The 16480-nt window shown below is 50.8% G+C and overlaps 2 protein-coding genes across 2 annotated transcripts; one reads left to right on the top strand and one right to left on the bottom strand.

Moving 5' to 3' along the window:
* The first annotated feature begins 874 nt into the window (after positions 1-874).
* LOC121503159 (nascent polypeptide-associated complex subunit alpha, muscle-specific form-like) lies at positions 875-3094 on the top strand. The gene has a single exon (XM_041777346.2). The coding sequence runs from the start codon at positions 875-877 to the stop codon at positions 3092-3094; it is 2220 nt and encodes a 739-aa protein (XP_041633280.2).
* Positions 3095-10586: 7492 nt separating this feature from the next.
* Positions 10587-15896, bottom strand: LOC121503219 (uncharacterized). Its single transcript, XM_041777460.1, has 6 exons — positions 15309-15896; positions 14863-15254; positions 13682-14268; positions 12912-13276; positions 12447-12830; positions 10587-12371 (listed from the first exon to the last, which is right to left on the bottom strand). Exons 1-6 carry the CDS (start codon positions 15894-15896, stop codon positions 10587-10589), a joined length of 4101 nt encoding a protein of 1366 aa, XP_041633394.1.
* Between the last annotated feature and the right edge of the window lie 584 nt (positions 15897-16480).

Here is a 16480-nt window from a genome sequence, read left to right as displayed (position 1 = left end):
CACGGCCCCCTATTGCCCCCGCGAGAACCCCACGGAGCGGGCGAACCGCACAGTCAAGACCATGATCTCTCAGTACGTCGGCAGCGATCAGAGTACGTGGGATCAGCTAATACCTGAGCTGAGCCTCGCCATCAATACCAGCGTTTCGGAGACCACAGGATACAGCCCGGCTTTCCTACTACAGGCACGAGAGCCGCGGTTACCAGGCTCATGGTACGATCAAGTGACACCGGGAGCAGGCGTCGCTCCGGAGACCCCTGCTGACCGAGCTGGGCGACTGAAGGAAATTTTCCAGATCGTCCAGACAAATATCCAGAAGGCAAGCCGCGACCAAGGACGACAGTACGACCTCAGGCGTCGGGCATGGAGGCCCACCATCGGCTCCCTGGTCCTCGTGCGCCAGCATCACCTATCCAAGGCCGTGGATGGATTCGCTGCCAAACTCGCGCCCAAGTTCGACGGACCATATAAAGTGGTCGCCCTTCCGTCCCCAAACATAGCCCGAATGCGCTTGCCCGGGAAACGAAAGGGCCGCCTTGCCAATATCGCCGACTTAAAAGAATTCCATTCTTCTCTTCCCACAGGTGATGCAGACACTGACGACGACGCCATGTCGGAGGACAACGCCGGTGTTCAACCCGGGTCCGACAAGCCACGGTCACCCGACCACGATATCAGCGAGGGGTGAATTTAAGTAGCACACTAGGTTCCCTCTAACCCTAAGACCATTGTTAGCAATTAGATTAACATTAGACCTTTTGCCTACTACTGCCCGTTAGGACATTAACATTTAAGTACTGGTTAGTTTAAGTTTGGATAGTTCTCTTTCTCCCATAGATTCATTCAGTCATACGCGTGCCACGAGTGAGTCAGGATGGAGCCCATCACCATCGACTCCAGCGACGAGGAGGACACGGCTCCAAATGAAGCATATGACAGGCCAACGACCGGCCGCGACCCCCGGCTACGCCCTGGCGCATACTACGCCGGCAGACCTACGAGAGCCTGCCCAACCGGGATCCGACAGGTTCGAGGCCCTACCCGAGCCCCGTCGTTCCCGATGCGCCCGAGTACGGCCAGAGCGCCACCACGCCGAGCCACGCCGCACCCAATGACGGAGTCGTCGGACGAGTCGCCTGCAGCCTCGCCAACACGGCGCCCAGCGCCACCAACGCCGCCACGACCCTCGGGCCGCTCCCGAGCCCCGTCGCCCCCGATGCGCCCGAGTACGGCCAGAGCACCACCGCGCCGAGCCACGTCTCACCCAATGTCGGAGTCGTCGGACGAGTCGCCTGCAGCCTCGCCAACACGGCGCGCCGCGCCACCAACGCCGCCACGACCCTCGGGCCGTTCAGTCTCTCCGTTTTATACGGACAGAACGGGACGCAGGATCCCCTGCTCCCAGGCCCCGCCGTCGGGACCCTACCAAGGATCCTACAACCCGGGCCCGCCAAATCCAGACGCGCCGGGCCACTCGCGTTGGTTTCACAACCCGCGTCCAGCTCCCGGATACCCTGACCCGACCGCTGCTGCTCCACCAACTGCAGAGCGCTACAGTCCACGCAGCCCTCGCCAGCAGGATTCGGAGTCGGACGAGGACGACGACGAGGAGGGAGACTCCCGATCCTCCAGTCCAGCTGCCCCGGCACGCGACGAGGACTATGTGCTGGAGGACGCCACCGACAGCGACGCCACCCCTCTGTACCCTGGGGAGGAAGCCGGCGACCAGAGCAACGACGACGCGCAGACCATCAGTAGCGACAGCGAGACCAACGATGGTGCCCCGAGGGCCGCCCACTATCAATGGGAAGGAGAGGAGCGATACGGGTTCTGGCGGGGATCATGGATCCAGTTGATCCACGCTCGCTACACCTCCATCCTCATTGAGGCACCCTTCCGGCCAACCCCGGACCCGATTGTCACTTTTCCCCCGTCACCGGAGAGGCTGTGTATCATGGCCCCGGATGAAGATTGGGAGATGGACTGGGGAAACAACCCCGAGGTCCGCCCGCCGTCGCCAGCACTGGGGGAGGATGCGGTCCTGCCCATCTTCCCCGGCGACCGGGCCGACGACAACGCACCACGGGCATCCACGAGCCAACAAGCGCTCCGCCACATCACGGGCAAAGCCTACGATGACGCCCCACGAGCGTCCACAAGCCGACAAGCGCTACACCACCTCAGTGACCAGATCGATGACAACGCGCCGCTAACCTCATCCAGCCAAGGCTCGATCCCCATCGCCGACGAGACCACCGAGCACGCCTACCAGCCCACCGGGAAGGCAATGCTATGGGAGTCGCAGAGCAGCGACAGCGAGACAGAGACGGGGCAAAAATTCCGTCGTAAGGAGGCACAACCACGGCCAGCGCCGAATCCTGTTATGCCTGACCAGCGATCCTCGGCCCACCGCCGCGGGACAGCCACGGCCATGAACGCGCTACACCACGCTGCCGAGACCAACCGCCGGGCCGCCAACCCTAGTCGCTCCACTACCCACGAGGAGATCACTCCCCCAGCCACCCCACGTGCCGGCTTAGGAGATCGCGGGTTCGATCTCTCCCCAGGCACCATGGACATACTCATGGAGGAGCTCGAGCCGGGAGTGGAGGGTCTGGTCCAAGGATTAATCCCAGATTGGGACCCGAGCGTACCGTCAACCGCACCAATGCCTACGACCACCACCGTAGACGAGGTCCCACCTCCGGCACCACGCTTCCCGCGCCCAGTTACTACGGCCACCATCGCCCACGAGGTCCCCCCTCCGGCGCCGCGCTTCCCGCGTCCAGGCCCTGTGGACCTTACCGCCGACGAGGTTCCGCCTCCGGCGCCACGCTTCGCTCGTCGAGCCCCTCCGGCGGAGGATTTCACCACCGACGACCCAGCGCCCGAGCGAGTTGCCATACCATCCGCTTGGTGGACGAACACGCATGACCAGCGAGTTCCACTGGCGGTTTGGCAAGAGGTAGAGCGTCGGAGCCATGCGGCGCAGTACTCCCGTCAGCGCTTCCGCGTCCGCACGCCGGAAGGGCCGTACCAGATAACCATGAAGACGACAGGAGACGTGCAGATCCGTTTCGGCCGGGCGGATTAAGGAGGGAGTGTGACGCCTCTATCCTACAGGCGCACAACAACTCGCTATAATTTAAGAATTAGTTACTAAGCATATAACTATTCCCCCCCCCATATCATAGCCATAGTCTAAGTTTAGGGAGTAAGCCGGCACTGAAGCCAATACATTATCATTAAAACTCATTTAAGTTGGCATTGAAGCCGTAACAGACGCACACCTGGAGTATATTAAAAGTAGAAATAGTTAATTTTAAAATATTAAGCTAAGTTCGGCACCTTAGAAGTCGCCGAACCGGGAAAACTATCGACTAGTCGAACTATTCGAACCAGACCCGTTCTCGGTGAACCGGTTCGAGGCTCCGGTTCACTCAAAAGCTATGACAGCTGGCGTCTTCCGGGATTCGCTCTCTTCCGTCGACAGCTTTGCACCGAGGCAGACGTGCCCATCACCGCGCCTCCGCGATCGAATCAAAAAGTCAAAGTATATCGCGTCCTCGCCTCATCCCGCGACGAAGACGCCCGCACCGCGATATCGACGAAGTGAAACAAACCAACGGAGTGAAAAGAGAACCACCGCGATCGACAGTCCCCACGCCCGCCGACACGTGGGCTGGTTTCGTAAGTTTGCAGGAGTCAATTCTGTAAGGCAGTAGTAGGCTACACCCCTAGATAACCAAATAACCAATAAAACTAACAATTGAACTGACCCGTCGTAGTATTTCCTTGGTAGTATTGGTTTTCAGGTTCCCCGATCTCTGCCCCGCTGGCGGCCCCAAAATTACTGCGTTTCGGCATTACCATTCGCACGTGTTTTACGGCCATCCAGCCTCCCATCGATCCTTTCCCGTGCCCGCAGCCGCAGCGTCACGTCAGCGCAGGCTCTTTCCGCGCCCAGCGTGCCGCCGCGACTGGAGGTCATCTGCTCCTCCGCCCACGCCCAGCTTAGGGATCCTTTCCCGTGCCCGCAGCCGCAGCGTCACGTCAGCGCAGGCTCTTTCCGCGCCCAGCGTGCCGCCGCGACTGGAGGTCATCTGCTCCTCCGCCCACGCCCAGCTTAGGGATCCTTTCCCGTGCCCGCAGCCGCAGCGTCACGTCAGCGCAGGCTCTTTCCGCGCCCAGCGTGCCGCCGCGACTGGAGGTCATCTGCTCCTCCGCCCACGCCCAGCTTAGGGATCCTTTCCCGTGCCCGCAACCGCAGCGTCACGTCAGCGCAGGCTCTTTCCGCGCCCAGCGTGCCGCCGCGACTGGAGGTCATCTGCTCCTCCGCCCGCGCCCAGCTTGGGGATCCTTTCCCGTGCCCGCAGCCGCAGCGTCACGTCAGCGCAGGCTCTTTCCGCGCCCAGCGTGCCGCCGCGACTGGAGGTCATCTGCTCCTCCGCCCACGCCCAGCTTAGGGATCCTTTCCCGTGCCCGCAGCCGCAGCGTCACGTCAGCGCAGGCTCTTTCCGCGCCCAGCGTGCCGCCGCGACTGGAGGTCATCTGCTCCTCTGCCCCGCGCCGCTAAGAATTCTTTCCCGTGCTCCTCGCCGCAGCGTCACGCCAGCACAGGCTCTTTCCGTGCCCAGCGTACCGCCGCGACTAGAGAATACGTGCTCCTCCGCGTTCGCCCCACTAGGGACTCCCTTCTTGTGCCCGTAGTCGCCGCGCCACACTAACGCTGGTTTCCCGCGTACCGTGTACCGCCACGACTACGAGGGCATCCGCGCCCGAGTCCACTCCCAGATTAGGGACACTTCGACACACGCTGCCGCCCCGCCTGCAAGGGCCATTCCCCACGCCGTGCATCACCGCGGTGGCACCAGAACCTCTGCCTGCCCGACCCGTAGCCAGCCTCCGTGCCTAACCGGAGTTGACTAACACCTCCCTGACGCCCTGGCCATTCCCTCGACCCACGTCGCCCGAATTCTGGGCGAGATCAAGTCAATTCCGCCAGGAGTCCGCCGGAGTTGCCACCCCGCGCATCTGCAAAAGCAGTGCCGACAAGCAGTGGGCGCAAGCAGTGCCCGAAAGCAGTTCGCGACAAGCAGCTTTGTGTCAGAGACCGACCGATCAAGCAGATCGACGGGTCGGTATAAGCAGCGCGAGAGCCAGTCATTGATAAGCAGTGCGTGTGCCCCGCCTGCTTCTAGAGCACCCAGTGACCACCGCACCTGGCAGCCACGGTGCCAACCCTCGGTGATCGGATTTTAGTGCGCGTAAATTCGCAACCCGGGCCCCGCACGCTGCTGTAATAAATTCCTATAAATATTTCCGTCCCCTCTAAATAAAATTTCTTGAAGAGGATCCCTGGTCACGGCTGAGGTCTATCCCGGCCGGAGAGATTCGTTACAATTGTTCTTTCTCATCTGTGACTGATTTCCTAAAGGCTCCTGTGTTAGATATTCTGGGGGAGAATCTTTCCTCTAGGTGCTCTGCAAGGGCTTTTACCTTTTCTTCAGTGTTTCTAGTCCAGTAAACTTGGTTGTTTTGGGTGATCTTGAGTGGCCAGTTTGGCTCAGAGTGCCTTTTGTAGTTTTTCGTAATTCGCCATAGTTTCTGCATTCTATATCTGTCCTGGGGGTCTATTTTTTGAAAGATTTTGTTCGTTGTTTTTGTTTTTAATGCTCGAAGGCTTTCTTTGAGCAGTTTAGTTATGGTCTTGACTTTGTCTTTGATTACTGGGTTTGGGTGTTTGTTTAGCGATTTTTTGAGGAGTTTTTTGTCCCTAAGTAGTTTTTTTGTTTTGTCGTCCAAGTATATTTGTGTATTTTTAAGTTTGGTGGCTTTAGATGGGTTTTGTTGGGGCGTTGCTTCCCTAGCTGCGTGGTATATCCAATTGTTGAGTTGTTCAACTGCCTTATCGATTTCGACTGCTGTGTCGAGTTTGATATTAAGTGCTATGTTCTGATTTAGAACATCGCAGAAAGTCTTAATGTTGGCAGAGCCTGGGAGGAGGCGTTTAGAGACTCCTACTGTTTCAATGGGGCCATTGAGTGAGAGATCTACCAAGATTGGTAGGTGATCCGAGCTCAGCTCAGCTGATGATGTAATATTTATTTTGTTACAGTGTATGCCAGCATATACTGCGAAGTCTATGGCTGAGGGCTTTTTCCTGTTATCGAATGGGTAGTGTGTGGCACCCCCGGTAGCCAGAACTTGTAGGCTTTTGTGTTGGTGAATTGCTTCGAGGAGGGGTTTTCCCCTCTTGCAGGCTTTGGGACATCCCCACCAGGAGTGTTTTGCATTCCAGTCTCCAATGAGCATATATTTTGTGCCTCGATTTAGGCTTTGCATATATTTGAAAAGTTTGTCGAAATGTGCAGTGCTCCAATTATAGCTTGGGGGGCAGTATATTGGTGAGATTACGATGACCTCATTATTCATGTGAATAGCAATGGGGGCTATTTGTATGCAGTCGATAGAGATTGACTGTAGGGCTATGTGTTTAATAGTGTTTCTGATGAAGGTGGCAACTCCACCTTTCCTATTCCCCGAGGGGTGAGGAGTGCTGTATAAAGTATACCCTGGGATACTAAATTCATTAGTACTGTTGTTGGTATCGTTAGCTATTAATCGCGACTCTATGATTTGCATTATGTCTATATTTCTTTGATTAATATAGGCCTCTACTTCTAATAGTTTGTTACGAATTCCACAGGCGTTCCAGGTAGCAATTTTTAAATTGTTAGTGGTGCCTGTGTGGTTAGGGGATCTGGGTCTAGGCATTGTTAGTGTCATTAACTATGTTGCTGGTCTTAGCTCCTGGAGTCAGGAGCATTAGTAGACAGGAGATGAGGGCATCTGTTTTTTTCCCCATTTCCGCCATTGAGTTGGCCGTTACTTGTACTGCCTCGAGTATTATGTCCATTTTAGGGGATTGTTCAGTTTGAGCCTTATTCTGATTGGGCTGATTTGTGTAGGCTTCGTTTCGTGTGGGAATGGGGATGGGTGCCTTTCTTTGTTGTTCAATTCTGAGTTTTTCCCTAAAGTTATTTAGGTGGTTTTCAGCTGGATTTAGACCTAACCTACTTAGATTCGTTTTTTGGTTAAATGGGTTCTTGTTCCTGAGTACCTCACTAAATGTTGGTTTATTTGTTTGATTATAAGGACTATTGTGTTTATTATTGTTAGACTTGCCCTGTGTACTGTGTGTATCAGTTCGGGATCCATCTGGTGCGTTGTTGTCTTTTGCCACATTTCTTCTTGTAGGTTGTGGACGTTGTCGTGTCGAGTTGTTGTTGTTATGGCTGTTGAGGGTGGTTAATCCAGGTCTTCCAGGAGATGAGTTCCTTGTCGCTGGGTTTTGCGGGTTGTGGGGGGACGAGTTTGGTGTGTTTAGCACGTTTTTTCCTTTGTTGTTGTTCTGTAATTTTTTAATGTTATAATTATTAAGCTCTTTTTTGTAGACTTTGCATCCTCTATAGCTTGCAGGGTGCGCCTCTCTGCAGTTAGCGCACACAGGTGCACTAGTTTTGGCAAATGTGCATTGCGTGGAGGGGTGTAGTCCGGCACATTTGACACATTTGAACGGGCGCCTACAGTAGTTTTTGCTGTGCCCGAATCCCTGGCACCGGTGGCACTGCACCGGAGCGTTTCTCCTGAGTTTTTGCTCAACGATGATTTGCTGGTTTCCAAGAGACCTAACTGTGAGAATATCTTCATTGTTTCTGCCATTAGCAGGGGCCAGTTCAACCTCAAATAAGTTCATAGGTTGTTTAGTAACCCTGTTACGGAAGGTATTTATTGATCTGGGAAGAAAGTTAAGGTTTATTAGCTCTTTTTTAATATTAGCGTGGGGGGTTGAGTAGTGAAGACCTCTAATTACTACCCTATATCCTTTATCACTGGCTGGTTGATGGGTGTACATATTCATACCCATGGATTCCAGATAGGCTAGGATTCTCTGGTATGAGGGAGTATCAGCGCAGTTTATTCTGGTGACATCCCTTCCTGCATTGTTGATTAGGAAGTTGTTTGAGTGTTCCCCCACGTTGTGTAGTGTATCAATTAACGGTTGGATGTTGTCTATATCATATAGGTAGATGGTGGGTGGTTTGTGTTTATCCGTAGATTGGCTCGGGGTATGCACAGTATTGGTGTTTGGTACACTTATTTCAGGTAGTTTAGTTGGGGGTTTTTTGCTATATGGGAGTGGTTGTCTTTTAGCCTCAGGAGTGGCCTCAGCACTTTGTGGTTTCCGCTTCCTTTTTCCTTCAACCACTGTAAATTTAGTGGGTGAGGGAGGAGGGGAGGGAGGCATTAGGTGCGGGTTCTTTCCTGTTGGGGGGGCTTCTGATAGTCCAGGGGAGTCAAGGTCCATATTTTGTATAAGTTGAGGGATGTTCTCCCGCCTGATATTAATCCCTGGGTTGTCTTCGTCAAAGAGCATGAGTTCCTTTGGGTTAATTTCTAGTATGGATGCTAAGGCGTCTACAGAGTTCTCAAAGGTCCTCATGTGTGTTCGTTTGTTTTTATTTGTGTGAGTATTGGTTGGGCTTAGGGGGTTCGGTATATTGGCTGTTTTCTTTTGATTTTTTATTTTGTCTGGGGATAGCGGCAGAGTCTTCCTAGCTTTGTTAAGAGTAAAGGAATCGGGTTTGTGCTGCTTAATGTAGTAGCTTCTTTTGTTTGCGTCTTTTGGCGTGGAATGTATGTCAGAGTTAACGACAATAGTTGTGCCAACTACGTTTACTGCATCCAAACTAATGTCATTTCGGCTAACAGAGGAATCCAGAGAGACCACTGGGGATGGGTTACAATCACTGTCATGGTGCGACATTGTCTGGTTTAACAGTTTAGTGTCTGGCAATGGGATATGGAGTTAGCAGAAATGTCTGTTAGTCGTGTTGGTTGCTGGAGAGAGCGTAGCTAGTGTTGCTGTTAATTTTAACAGTGCCGTGTGCAGTTTTGGTGGTTTAAAACTGTTTTCGCTGTAAAAGCTCTTTTAGTTGGGTCTGTGTGCGTAGAGTCTGTCTCTCTTGAGTGAGTAAGTCGGTGAGTGAGGGTTGTCAGTGTGTGCGCGAGAGAGACTGTAGAGGGAGGAGCTAACTGAGGCTTATTGGTTCTCTCGTTAGTGTTATAGGAGTAATCCGTTATGTTTCCTACTTGCCCTTTACACTGTCTTTCCTTCACTCTTGCTTTTGCACTCGATCTAACCTAGATCTTTCAATTTTCATTTCTCCTTTGTCGAGGGAAATATGGGTTAATATAATTTATTTTATTTCTGTATTTTGACCTTTAGTGCGGGGAAAGATCTGCGCACGGTTTATGTGGTCCTTGTTTCAGGAAAGTCAGGTTATGGTTGCCTTATAGTTACCAGACCAGTGCCTTCTTATCGCAGTGGAAGAAGCAAGAAAGGGGGGGAGAAAATGGAGGACGTGAAAATTTTCCTTCCTCGTGGTTTGGGTTGTCTGGGAAATTTGGTTTAATTTCCTCCTTAAATTGTCCAATTCCTCTTTGTTACGGCTGGTTTAGCAACTTGCACAATTAACATAAATTTTTAGTGGTTAAAAAACATTAATTAACTTGTCACTTTTAATTAAATCACGGAGCACTTTTTTTGTTTTTTTTTGTTTTGTTTTTGTTTGGAGTAGCATGTGCTAACTCAAATCTAGCATTACCTTCAAGAGTGAGAGGGCAGCTTACTTTATTCTGTTTCGTAAAAGAGTAGAATTTACATATACAGCTTTATATCAATACAAGAGCCTCGTACATATTTTGGGCCAGTAAGAGTGCAGGTCTTTGACATTGGTGTTAGTGAGAGTGTGAGAGAGGGGTACAGCGCTGTAAGCTAAGCTTAACATTTGCTAAGCTCAGCTCACAGCGCTATTCCCTCTGTGTTTACATGTTGGCTTTTTTATGCCGAATTCACTAGACTAGAGGGTACATTTAATCATACAAGTATTGCTTCTGTAGCTAAGTCTTTTGAGATGGGTGATTGTGGGTGTGTGGGTGGGTGGGGGTGGGATTTTGGAGTCCCGGGGGCAGGAGGCTCAGGTTGCCAACGAACAACCTGAGCTCTCCATGCTTCCCCAGGAGGGAGCTAGTCCAGTATAGTTAATTTATTTTAGTTATCGTAGCAATGTGCAGGGCAAGAGTTATTTTTATGATTTTGAGTTTAATGATTTAGATTAAATTTTGAATTTAAGTTTGTTGAGCTATTGAGCTTTTTCAATAGCTGTCGAATTGTCCAATTTCTTTTTGACCCAAAAAATACGCACTTGTTTTAAAACGTTATAAATTAAATGCAATATTTATTAAGCCACGAAGTTTTCTATCAATTATCAGCGCAGGCCAGCCGAATTGCCGCTGCGGATATTTATGACCCGAAATGGTCCGAAACTGGTTATAGGCAAATATTTAAGCTGATCGTTTTCAGGCGTAGGTGAAGACAAACGAAGACGAACTGACAAAAGAATTTCTGCTGCAGTTAGCGGACGGCCAAGGGCAGCTATGCAAATAGAGCGAGAGAGTGATAAAGTTTATGTTATGCAGAAGGCAGGAGGAGAGGTAAAGCTTTGCTACGCAGAGCAAATTTATTGTTGTTGTTTAGCCGCTGGGTCATCAGGTGCGGGCTGCATAACCAGACATTCTCCCCCCGTTGGAAGACAAGGGCTTTCAACTTCATCCTGCTTCGGCAGCACACACAGCTTAGCAACTGCGCGATTGATGAGGCCAGTGGCGGTCTTCAGCACAGCGACTCGAGCCACATTGTCGGATCCAGCGACGAGGTTGACCACTCGAGCTAGTGGCCACTTGAGGGAGGGCAGGTTTTCGTCCTTAACCAGAACGACATCACCGAGTTGAACATCCGTCTTCTGTGTGCGCCACTTGGAGCGCTGCTGAAGGAGCGTCAGGTACTCCTGTTTCCAGCGGGACCAGAACAGTTGCTGGTAAAACGAAATTTTCTGCCAGCGATCCAACCGATTGAGGTTCAAATTAGTGTAGTCAGGCTCAGGAAACAAGGCCAGAGGAGCAGTACCCAAGAAGTGCGCCGGTGTCAACACATCAAGATCGCCAGGGTGTTCTGAAAGTGAGACTAAAGGACGAGAATTAATGATTGCCGCGATGTGGCAAACGAGAGTGCGCAGGTCATCAGCGGGCAGTATCGCAGGTCCAACAGATCGGTAGAAGTGGTACTTCGCAGTCTTCACAGCCGCCTCCCATAGACCTCCAAAGTGGGGTGAGCGAGGAGGAATAAATCGCCATTCGATACTGTCAGTCAAGCAGAATTCATCTATTGCGGTTTGGTGGCTGGCATTCAGGAACAATCGCTTTAGATCAGCCAACTCGTTCTTAGCGCCTACAAAATTAGTCGCATTGTCCGACCATATGCGGGCAGGCTTGCCACGAATCAATATAAAGCGCCTCAATGCGCTAAGAAACGCTGAAGTGGAGAGATCCTGGACCAGCTCGAGGTGAACAGCCTTTGTGGAAAAGCAGATAAAAATGCAGACGTAGCACTTGATGGGTGCCTTATTCCGAACTTCCGACTTGTGATAGAAAGGGCCACAAAAATCCAGTCCAGTCACCTGGAAGGCGTAAGATGCGCTGACGCGGTCCTCCGGAAGATCCGCCATAATGTGGCCAGCAACATGTGGCTTGGCCCGAAAACAAATTATGCATTTGCTCACAGCACTCGCAACCGTCTTGCGGCCACCAATTGGCCAAAACTGCTGCCGGATTGAAGCGAGCAGGGAGCGAGGTCCAGAGTGTAGGTTGCGCCGATGAAAATGCAGGATTATTGCGCGGGTTACAGGATGCTGACGAGGTAATATCAGTGGATGGCGTGCCTCATAGTCCAGAGCAGAGTTTTTCAGTCGACCGCCAACACGTAAAAGCCCAAGTTCGTCGATAATGGGCGAGAGCGATGCGATGGAGCTGGAGGCCTTTATTGGCCGTCCTCGAAGCAGGCAATGATACTCGTCATTAAGATGAACCCTCTGAATGGAGCGAATGAGCATTTGGGTGCCACAGCGAACATGTTCCGAAGTGAGACCTGGTTGCCTGATACGATGGCGAAACTTGTAGATGTAGCCGAAGACATGCTTTAATTTTTCCCACGAGTTGAAGAATTTGCAGTACGAGGATACATCAGCAGCTGCCGAGATGCCAACCAAAGCAATCTTTTTAAGGTCAGGAAGAGTCTTCACTGCAAGGCAGGACTCTGGCCATTGAGATTTTTCCTTTTGAAGATAGTCAGGTCCATGAGCCCATAGGTTAGAAGCTACCAGTTCACTGGGAAGAGCACCTCTTGACAGGATATCTGCTGGATTGCAGCTCGTAGGGACGTAGCGCCATTCCATTCCAATTGTAAAAGACTGAATTAAAGAGATTCGGTTAGCAGTAAATATTTGAAAACGTGACGACTCATCTCTAATCCAGGACAAAACAACTGCAGAATCCGACCAGCAGTAGTAGGAGCACGAGAATAGCCCCATTTGTTGTACTTCTTGAATGAGTTGAGCCAGCAGCACGGCAGCAGACAACTCCAGCTTAGGGACCGTGAGAGTCTTCAGTGGCGCCACACGAGATTTAGCGCAGAGGAGATGGGCCATCCTTCGGTCATCCTCCATGGACACGACGTAAATGCAGCCTCCGTATGCGTCAATACTGGCATCACTGAATCCGTGGACTTCGATCACGTTGTTTGGGTTCAGTGCTAGTCGAGGAAACTGGAGCTTTTGCGTCTCACAAATATTGGCCGACAAACTTAGCCACGATGAATTAAGCGCTGCAGGCAAGCTTTCGTCCCAGTCGAGTCTCTCTCTCCAGATCTTCTGTAAAAATATTTTGGCTTTAGTAATTACAGGACAAATAAGACCTAGAGGATCATAAAAGCAAGCGATCGTAGACAAGACTGAGCGCTTGGTTGGTTTGGCAATAATTTTCATTGGCGATGTGGAGAACAGCAAAACGTCCGACGACGAATCCCAAGCAAGTCCAAGCGTTTTTGTAATGTCGCTGCCATCGTCGAACTTCAAGAATGAATCCCTTTCGGCCTCTGGGATTTGCTGCAGCAAAGCAGGATCGTTTGAGCACCATTTTCTCAACTTGAAATTGCCCCTTTCGAGAAGTCCAGTGGTCTGCCGCATGATCTCCAAGACGTCTTGTGTCGAGTTGCCTCCTGTGATGAGATCATCCACGTAGAAGTCTCGCAAAAGTATTTTGGCGCCAAGGGGAAACGATGCCTTCTCATCTTCTGCCAACTGATGCATGGCTCGAACTGACAGAAACGAGGCAGGTTTAGTTCCATAGGTGACAGTGTCCAGCCTATAAACACGAATTTCCTCTTGCCGTGAATCACGCCACAAAATGCACTGCAAGTAACTATCCGGCTCAGCAATCCGAACGCATCTATACATTTTGCAAATATCGCCGGTTAGGGCGACAGGAAATGTGCGAAACTGCAACAATGTGTTGAACAATCTCGGCTGCAAGGTGGGCCCTGCCATGAGCAACTCATTCAATGAGTATCCAGACGATGATTTGGCAGACCCATCAAAGACAACACGCAGCTTCGTAGTTGTGCTATCCTCTTTAATGACGCAGTGATGCGGCAAATAAAACTTGCATAAATTCCGTGAGTCTAAATCCACAAGAGACATATGATTCAGATCGAGGTACTCACGAATAAATGCCGAGTACTGAGCTTTGAGATGAGGATGACGATCCAGTTTGTTCTCCAGGTTAACGAAACGACGATAAGCTTGTTGATATGAATCTCCCAGGATTTCAACACTATGCTTGGTTGGCAGGCGAACCGAGTATTCTCCTGACGGCAGCCGAGTAAAGTTGGCGTTAAAATGAGCTTCACAATCGAGTTCCTCTTTGGTACGTTGAGATCCAGACTCTCCAACGTTTTCAACTTCCCAAAACTTCCGCACAACGCTCTCCAGACGAGCGTCATCTCCGACTAACGTCCCTGCAGTAGCTTGGACCGCCAAGGCCGCTGACTGGCGTGGCGCTGATCCTCCGCCAGTGACAACCCATCCCAATCGAGTTTTTTGCAACAACGGGAGCCCATCAGACAACTTAATTTGGCCAACGCATAGCAGCTCAAAGAATAGACTTGCTCCAATTAATAAGTCAATTCTTTGTGATCTGAAGAACTGTGGATCGGCCAGGCGAATGTTGGAAGGTATGTTCCAGTCCTCTGGGCTGACGGTGAAGCTAGGCTGGTCGTCCGTGATGGCAGGCGCAACCAAAGCCGAGATACTGGAGACGAAATCTGAAGCTTGAGACTTTAGAGTAATATTTACCGAAAAACCATCCGAGCAAAATTTAGAGTCTCCAAGTCCAGATACAGTGGCCGTGGATTTGACTTTCGGCAACTGAAGCGAGTGTGCGAGGCGAGAAGTAATGATATGCAACTGAGATCCCGAGTCGAGCAAGGCGCGGCAAGGAACCCACGAACCAGAGCGATTTTGCACACTGATGACTGCAGTGGCAAGCAAAACACAATCCGTATCAAGATTCTGAGCGACTAAAGCAGCGGATTGCGATGACGACGAAGCGAGCGAGAAGTTTGACGATACATTTGGAACAGCATTTGACGACGATGGCACGTTAGGTGGAGCAGGTTGTGGGGGCGCTGTTACAGGCGGTGCGGGAAAGTGTAGAAGGCTATGATGCTTAGATCCACATGCTCGACAGGAGCCCGAACTACAATTCCTCAATTGATGTCCAGATTTGAGGCAGTTTAGGCATAAGGCTAGCCGTTTAGCTTCACGCAGACGAGCTTGAGGAGAAAGGCTGGAGAATTGAGCGCAATTATAAATGCCATGATTTGCACCCTGGCATATAACGCACAATCTGGTCGAGGCTGTGATGCTAGTGGCGACAAACGAACTTCTCCCATGACTGCTGAACCTCCTGGGCCTTGAAGCTTGCGAATTGCCACCATTGGATAAAGCAGCATGCTCCACATTCTCCAGTTTCTGGCATCGCTTCTCCAGAAATTTAGTAAATTCTGCGCAGGTGGGTATTTTGTCCAGAGAGGCAGACTCTTCCCATTTAGCCTGGGTAGTCGGGTCAACTTTTTGCAGCAGCGTATGAACAAGAATGCAACCAGCGATCTCCTCCAAGGTTCCCAAACTCTGAAGCGCTCGAAGATTGGCATTGAGCTTATCGGAGAGCTCACGCAGCTTCACAGCTGATGCACTTTCCACCTTTGACAAACCAAAAATATCTGTTATGTGAGCCTGAAAAATAAGGCGTTTATTATTGAAGCGATTGTCAAGTAATTCCAGCGCTACTCCATAGTTAGAGTCAGTGATCTCCAGCGAACGAACGGCATCTAAAGCTGGACCTTTCAGGCATGATTTCAGGTGCTGCAGCTTCTCAATTGGAGCCAGATCACTATTCCTATCAATAATTGTCAGGAACATTGAAATAAAATCGGCATACTCAGTGTAGCCGCCGCTGAAGGTTGGCAACTTAAGCTCAGGAAGGCACGATCTTCTTGGAGCAGGCGCAGCGGCCTCCATGGCCACCTCTGGATGCATGGTTGAACACGGAACTCCTTGGAATTTGCGCTTTCCCAGCTCTTGCAGCACCACCGATCTCATGGAGAACACCAAATCCTCAAAGTCGTCCCGCGCTTTGCTGCCAATTTCCTCATAATCGAGTTCCTCCAACGAATCATGAGCCAATGAGAAAGAGGCTTCGGTTTTATTTATAAGCTCAAGTTTCAGGGTGAGCTCCTCCTCAGGAACGGCCTTAACCCTATCGGCAGTAAGGCCAGAAGCAATTTTTTGAGCATGGGCAGCTATCGCGTTTGCCCTACGCTTAAAGAGCGTAACTCGATTGGGCGGCGAAAACTGAGGAGTTTCTGGGGTCGACATTTTATTTTATTAGCTCACAATATAAACTGCAGCCAACAGTTTGACATGCACTGCAGATTTTTCTTTGTACCGCAATGATGCCCGCACACAAGCGAAAGTATTTTGTCAGAGTTACTGCACAAAATAGGCGAGAAGCGAATTCGAATAGCTGTTACCGACGGCAAATGAACAGCAAGCAGGAGAACGAGAGCAAAGAGTACACGCAAAAGTACCGGTGCATATATGTGTATGTATGTATGTACGTTTGCCTAGCGCGGCGCGGCAAAGTACAGCCACAAGCAATGCACTAAACGAAATTGTTTACGCGCTTGGCACAATTATTAAACCGAAATGTTTAATGTTTTTACTAGCCAAGATCACGTCGGGGTCACCAAATGTTGAGCTATTGAGCTTTTTCAATAGCTGTCGAATTGTCCAATTTCTTTTTGACCCAAAAAATACGCACTTGTTTTAAAACGTTATAAATTAAATGCAATATTTATTAAGCCACGAAGTTTTCTATCAATTATCAGCGCAGGCCAGCCGAATTGCCGCTGCGGATATTTATGACCCGAAATGGTCCGAAACTGGTTATAGGCAAATAT

The sequence above is a fragment of the Drosophila kikkawai genome, unplaced genomic scaffold, assembly GCF_030179895.1.
Source record: "Drosophila kikkawai strain 14028-0561.14 unplaced genomic scaffold, DkikHiC1v2 scaffold_190, whole genome shotgun sequence".
NCBI classification, from domain to species: domain Eukaryota; kingdom Metazoa; phylum Arthropoda; class Insecta; order Diptera; family Drosophilidae; genus Drosophila; species Drosophila kikkawai.
Note: the sequence above shows the minus strand (reverse complement) of the source record. Positions and strands in the feature narration are given on the sequence as shown.